At 44.6% G+C, this 6,589-nt stretch overlaps 1 protein-coding gene across 1 annotated transcript; it reads left to right on the top strand.

The window, feature by feature from the left end:
• The first annotated feature begins 260 nt into the window (after positions 1-260).
• On the top strand, positions 261-2,620 carry LOC112278062 (uncharacterized). The gene is made up of 7 exons (XM_090248150.1): positions 261-464; positions 661-869; positions 1,029-1,135; positions 1,282-1,384; positions 1,630-1,788; positions 1,990-2,040; positions 2,204-2,620. Exons 1-7 carry the CDS (start codon positions 353-355, stop codon positions 2,270-2,272), a joined length of 810 nt encoding a protein of 269 aa, XP_090104276.1. The 5' UTR covers positions 261-352; the 3' UTR covers positions 2,273-2,620.
• Positions 2,621-6,589: the final 3,969 nt, after the last annotated feature.

Here is a 6,589-nt window from a genome sequence, read left to right as displayed (position 1 = left end):
AAACCGCCAGACGGTTGCGCCAGTCCACGCTGCAGCGCACACATCCATGACGTGATGAGCATGACAGGAATGGTCGGATCAGAAACCCAAAGCCACCCGAATTCGGGGAGTGCTTGGTGACCACAATCCGCTGGGAACATCCAATCGAGACTGATTAGTGGGAATCAAGCAAGTGGATTCATGGGTGGTTGGGCTTGGCACCTTCCGTGAGCATGGACTACATAAGGCTGTCCGAGGAGCGGCATGACGTGCAAGCATCGGTCCCGCGGTCGACTATTGGGGTGGCTCCAGTGCGGAAGTGATCGGCCGTAGACTCACTGTTCCCAGCGAGCGGTCGGTTGAGTTGCTGGCGATGGCGAGCCAACTTGTGCAGGCAGTGGCCGCTGTTGTGGTTCTGCAATGCATCTCCGCAAGCTGGGTTGGCGCGTGGGCAGGATCGGCTCAGGCTGAGGGAGGTGACGAGGGTAAGTCGGGGCAGAAACTCCAACTTCGGCGTGGAGTAGTAGAACAGGATTGTGATGTCCCCCTAGCATTCCATCGCAGCATACATGCGGCCGAAAAATTCTTGACTCACATTGGTGGCCTGCATGACCAACTGATGCATGACTCCAACCAATGCTGGTGCATGACTCCGTGTGCATGTGCTGTGTGGATATTCAGTGCACTGGGACTACAGCGGTGGGTCGCATGGGCCAGGTGGCTGGGGTGACCTGAAGGCCGAGTGGGGTGTGTGCAAGTCGGGCAGCCGGCAGTCCCCGATCGCCATCACGGCGCTCGACCTGGTCACAGACCGCAGTCTGGGGAAGCTGGATGCCAAGTACCGGAAGAGAGTTCATGCCACTCTTTACAACAGCGGGCATGGGGCTGAGGTAAGTGCCGTGGTCTCTGAAGTTCTCCCTTGGCGGTGTGGCGGTTATCGTGGTCAATTGGAACCAGTGAAGTTCGACGTTTGGACAGGGGGGCAGGCGTGCCGATTGCAGGCGGCTGGCCTGTTACTCCGAAGTTGGGGCTGACTGTGGATTTGTCAGGTGAGCATGCCAGCCGGCTCGGGACGCTTGAGGATCGGTGGCGAGACGTACCGACCCGTCCAGTTCCACATCCACATGCCCAGCGAGCACACAATCATGAACCAGAGGTACGTCACGGCATGCTACCACGAAGTTGCAGGTTTTGTTTGGGAATTGAATTCGGCTGTGGAGCCCGCACCTCCGTTTGTGACTACGAGGTCAGTGTGTGTTCATTGCTGACGCGCGAACCACTGTTCGGTTGGCACTGCTCCAGTTTCCCGCTGGAGCTCCACTTGGTGCACAAGTCCGATGATGGGAAGCTTGCGGTGATCGGGTTCCTGTTTGAGGAAGGAGGCGAGAGCGAATTCCTGGCCCAGGTACGCACCCCGCTCCCACCTGTGTACCCTCTTTCCAGTGGGCGCGGACGAGGCTGAAGGTCAACTGTCGTGCGCCCATGACGTGGGTGGCGTAGCTTTGGCGAATCTGCGTTGCGTTATGGTCGGTGCAGAGTAGTGCTCTCGTGTGTCACTGAAGATCTTGCTATGAAGGTCGCGCGCGCTATCGAACGCGATTCTCCTTGGCGAAGCCTGACCCCATGCGGAAACTGGTGTGACGTGTGCAGTTCGCACATGAGGTGCCATCGTCAAATAGCCCAGGCGTGAAGGTCGACTTGGGGCACATCAAGATGATGAAGCCGGAGAGGAACTACGGCACTTACATGGGATCCCTCACCACCCCACCATGCGCGGAGGGTGTCACCTGGATTCTGTCGTTGTTCAACGTAAGTGGGTTCTGCTCCAGTGTTCGTGGCATGACAGAGAGACTTGTAGATGTCGGCATGTGGGAGATTGTGGTTTTCCGTCGTCGCAGTGGTTCTTTCGGGTGCCCTTCCAAATGCAAGGCGAGCAGCCGCTCACAAGCGTTGCTCATGAATGTACCGGGAACTGATACGTGGGACGATGTTGCGCTTGTTGGGTGGCAGTTTCAAACGGCGTCCGCGGAACAGCTGGCTAAGCTCCGGGCTTCTGTGCCGGTGAGTGATCTCTGCCAGGTGCAGGTGGTAGGGAAGGTGGCCGCGGGTGCTGCTAGATTGTTCTGTTGTATCTTCTTTTACCTGCTTCTTTGGAAACGTTGGAACGGTGGCTTTTCTGGCATCTGACGCCGGGCTGCATGCACTGGACGTGTGACGTGTGCAGAAGGGACACAACAACCGTCCAACCTTCGGCAGCGCCGGAAGGGGTTTCCGCATGCGCACCAACGCTTGAGGTATCAGGGTGGCGCCAGGATGGAGATGTAAGCGACACGAAGTGTGGCAGCTTGTAAAATGCGACGCCTCGACGCTGATGGCGTCGGTGTTTGTAGACTAGTGCATTCAACTCCCTCTCTTTCCCACGAATTGAGCCGGGCGTGGAGTGGAATGATGTAGAGTAGAAGTCAGTGTAGAGGCTGACAAGAGAGTGCGCAGACTGGATGTGGTTTGCGCCTCGTCAGAATGGTAGATTTGACGCTAATGCCGAGCTCCGTGGAAGCAAAGCAGCTTCACGGTTGTACCACTATGCACCTCTCAATGGAAGTTTGGTTGAATCCGGGTTTTCGCTGGAGTTCCCAGCAGACGCAGATGGGTCGTGTGATGGGTGTTGCCGCCGACTGGGCGATGTAGGCGTGTGTGTGTGTGTGTGTGTGTGTCTGGGAGGGAAAGGTCGGAAGATGGCAACACTCATCGCTGTGCTGGTGCAGGGCAGTTTGGGAGAAGGAAAGTTGGACATGCACATGCGCATGCACGTAGCGCGCGCTTGATCTCAGGTACCTGGAGCAGGACAGAGTTTCGGGACGTCTCCAGCGACGGGATCGCGGTGCACCATTCGTGAACAGCCTGCTGCCAATCACAGTGCAATTCACTGAGGACGAGGTAGGTATGGAACGAATCGCGCAGTCCGACGCAGTCCGGTGATTCCGATCTTTTATCATTGCAGTTAGCACCACGCATAGTTACAGATACTCATGTGTTTATGTGTGTTATGATGTCGACAATAGTACATACGCATCTGCATTGTTCAATGTAGTCTAGAAGTCATCGGTTCATGTAACCGAAGGTGGGATGGATCGGGCCGAGGTAAAGTATTCCCGACTGTCGATCGGGCCAAGCTTTTGGCCATGGCTTGGTACGTTTTGAAGCTTAAAACACATTAAAAATAGCACCGCAGAATGTGACTACTATCACAACTGTGCAATTGCACTCGAATCGCTTTACGGTACCGTCTTCAAGATGCTGCATAACAAGCAAGCTGTTAATCTCTACGCTAATGGGATCACTCACTCACTCACTGGAAAAGATAAGCCGCTCTGTTTTGTACGTCAATCTAGACATTGCTGGTTGTGTTTTCCATTCACATGTAGTAAGTCGAAAGAATGGATCCATCCAATACTTGCCAACTGTGCTCGACGTCTGCCAATCGCGTAGGAGCACTAACTTCGGAAGCATGTGCCTTTTTTCGTGACTCTTCATTGGACATGAACATTACATGTGCGTGATGGTGTGTTTGTCTGCGGTCCGCGTTGAGAGAAATGGAAGTTTTCCTGGTTATCTTGTAGACCAGTCATGTCGCGTTATTTTTGGGATAAGCAAAAGTGGTTACCTTGAGGAGATTATGTACAAAGTCAACCCCCAACCTGTGTCGTGTTCTTCAGCCCATCAGCTGAGGGCACCCTTTCCGTCTCTGCACTTTTGATGTTATTTTTGTGAAAAATTGCGGGACTCAACTTGCATGCAGTGCATGAACCCCCTGGTTGCCTACGAGCTTATCTGCGAGAAGTCCAGTGTCCGGAAGCCAAAGTGTTCTCTGAATGTGACCGCAAGTCCCAGTTTCCCCACACGCGAATAAGTCGGACCCGCCAAATGCCATACCTTTACAGAAGAACTGCAATCCCTGGCAGCCAAATTTAGCCCGTGAATCGATCCCCCGTTCTAGACTTCAGTCTAGCTGTGTGTGACATTGTGATTGGATTATTGTGAACTTTTAATATATTAGGGTGGATGGCTGTTGATTTGCCAATGGCTCGGATTGATTTAACATCAGATGAGGATGGGAAGCTGCCAGTTTTTATCGTTAGCGGTTGTTACATTGTTGATATATCGATTTGGTTTCGTCAGGTTTAATTTGTCACATTTATAATAGCAATATTCGTTGAAACCTTTAGTAAAAAGTTGATGGAAATCTGTATTTCGTTTTTTTAGCTTATTTATTCTGAGGCGCAGATGAGTAGAAAGCACTTCAACCGGAGCGGATGAATTTTGGAGCTGTGAAGACGAATGTCGCCTGGGAGAGGGAAGGAGTTTTATAAATTTTCCCATCTCAGAATAGTTTTTCTCTACACGTGTGTGAATGTGCGATGGCTTTGTGTGTGCTTCTGATTTGATGGAGGAATGTTCTTACAATTTAACATGATTATTTTTTGAATTTTGAAATTTGTTATGATATGTTTTGGATTCAAAAGTTGATGAGGTTTATTTACATGTTGTTTAGAGTTATTGGAATTTTGAAAGAAGAAATTTGAAATTGAGATGTAGAATTTAGTGTGAAGAGTTGTATTGAGTTATTAAAGTTGTAATGCAAGATTTGTTTAGGATTTGCTTAAGATTTAGTAAAATTTGCAACAAAATTTTACTTGAAGCTATTAAGATATGACTGTTTAGAATTTATGAGATTGTGTGAAATGAACCATATGATACAATTGATTATTAAATAAAAATCTATTATTTTTTCAAATATAGATTTTTTTAAAAAAAACTAAATTTTACTTATTTGTGGCAAATAGAGATTTTTCTATTAAAAAAACAAGTATGACTACCATCTATTAAATCATTATAAATTCTTAATATAAATTCTTAATGTAGCTGCTAAATAGAGCCACCATCAATTTTTGCATTAAATTTGGGATTAATAGATAAAAAAAAAGATTTAAGTAAAATTTATGCCAAACCACAACACGACACCATTACATTATTACAAAATTTCGTATACACTTAGCACACCTAATAATCCAAATAGTATCAAATTTGAACCGTAGATGTTATAACAATTATACAAACTAGTCAAAATTATTAGCCCTAATTATATTATATAAAATCCAAATCACCAATACAAACCCTGACTTTGAACAACAATTGCAAAGTTCCTAAAAAATCCTGCAAAAACAATCCTTATGATTCCAAAAAGAGCTTCAAGCTAGCTGTCAATTCCTAATCTCTGATCTTCAAATAAAACCTTAATTTTCTCTAGGCGATTGTTTTAGTGATCAAAGCTCTGATTTCAATCCCATCTCACAAATGGTCGATCCTTGGATATCAATCTAATCTATCCTGAGGATTTTTTAGTCCAATTCTATCCTCAACTTGCCCTTAGTATCAACCATATCAACCATTTATCTCTTCTATCCTGATTTTAACAATTTTAAGTCTTTTTAGGGCATTATAAAAGTTTCTATATTTTAGAAGGTAAAAATACTAACTTTTATCTACTTGCTATTAAGACAAGAAAATATGCTAACATGCTTTTATAAAAGCCTTATTAAAATATTTTGAATTTTTGTTGAACTAATATAATAGAGTATTAGTTCAAAAATCATTTTTAGTCATATTTTTACAATATAATTGTGTCATAACATGGCAACGTAATCCAATGATATTTCTAATATCGAGGTATTGGTTCAACTTAAATCAATACCATTATCTATGAAGTTCCAAGAGCTATTTTATGCATTAAAAAATCTTCTCATAGATGGATATTTCAAAAATATTCATTGAGCTATTTCACATCCAAATTCAATAAAGAAAGATATATTATTTCAAGGAATTGAATTGAAAACCATGAAAAAAAAGGGGCCCTAGAAATCACTACCAATATCAAACCATATGATATTTTGAAAGATTTTGATGCAATTTAGTCTTATATTATAATGAAGCAATTTTTGGCAGTAGCTTTGGAATGTAGTTCTACATTGAATTCCTCATTAATAAGATGTAGGTCTCATAATAGAGAAATTTATGAAGTTAGTTTAAATCCCGATCCGGGAGCACCAACTATTGATGTATCCATTGATGGTGTTTTTATTTCCAGAGTTCAAGTAGATGGTGGCTCTAGTCTGAATCTAATGAATGCCAATACAATGGAAGACTTGGACTTAAAATAATTATTACTTATGACATCAATGTTGAGAATGACAAATCATAGTCGGATAAAACCAATGGATATCTTAGTCAATATTAACACTATAATCACAGGAATCATATACTAGATTGATTATATTATTTTTCAATTATAAAATTCCACATAATCCTATCTAATCTTATTGGGTTGATTGTAGCTACATCAAGCCAAAGCTAGGAATGATTGAGGCCAGGGAATGTTGACTATTGAGAAAGAAAAAGAAAAGATTGTATTACGAATGTATCTAGTTCAATATCATAGAGAATCTCAAATTTAGGATTCAAAGGCAATATCTGATAATGAGGGTCAATTTGATGCAGAATATGATGAAGTTATCAATACAATGCAAGTTGGTGATAACCCACTTCATGTGCA

The sequence above is a fragment of the Physcomitrium patens genome, chromosome 26 (assembly GCF_059467195.1).
Source record: "Physcomitrium patens ecotype Gransden chromosome 26, ASM5946719v1, whole genome shotgun sequence".
In the NCBI taxonomy this organism is placed as follows: Eukaryota; Viridiplantae; Streptophyta; class Bryopsida; order Funariales; family Funariaceae; genus Physcomitrium; species Physcomitrium patens.
This window is presented reverse-complemented; position numbering and strand designations above follow the sequence as displayed.

Bases quoted from the DNA above. Each gene is read 5' to 3' on its own strand.
- LOC112278062 (XM_090248150.1), top strand. From the start codon at position 353: ATGGCGAGCCAACTTGTGCAGGCAGTGGCCGCTGTTGTGGTTCTGCAA. The intron at 870-1,028 runs GTAAGTGCCGTG...TGGATTTGTCAG, and splicing joins ACAGCGGGCATGGGGCTGAG to GTGAGCATGCCAGCCGGCTC. The intron at 1,385-1,629 runs GTACGCACCCCG...TGACGTGTGCAG, and splicing joins AGAGCGAATTCCTGGCCCAG to TTCGCACATGAGGTGCCATC.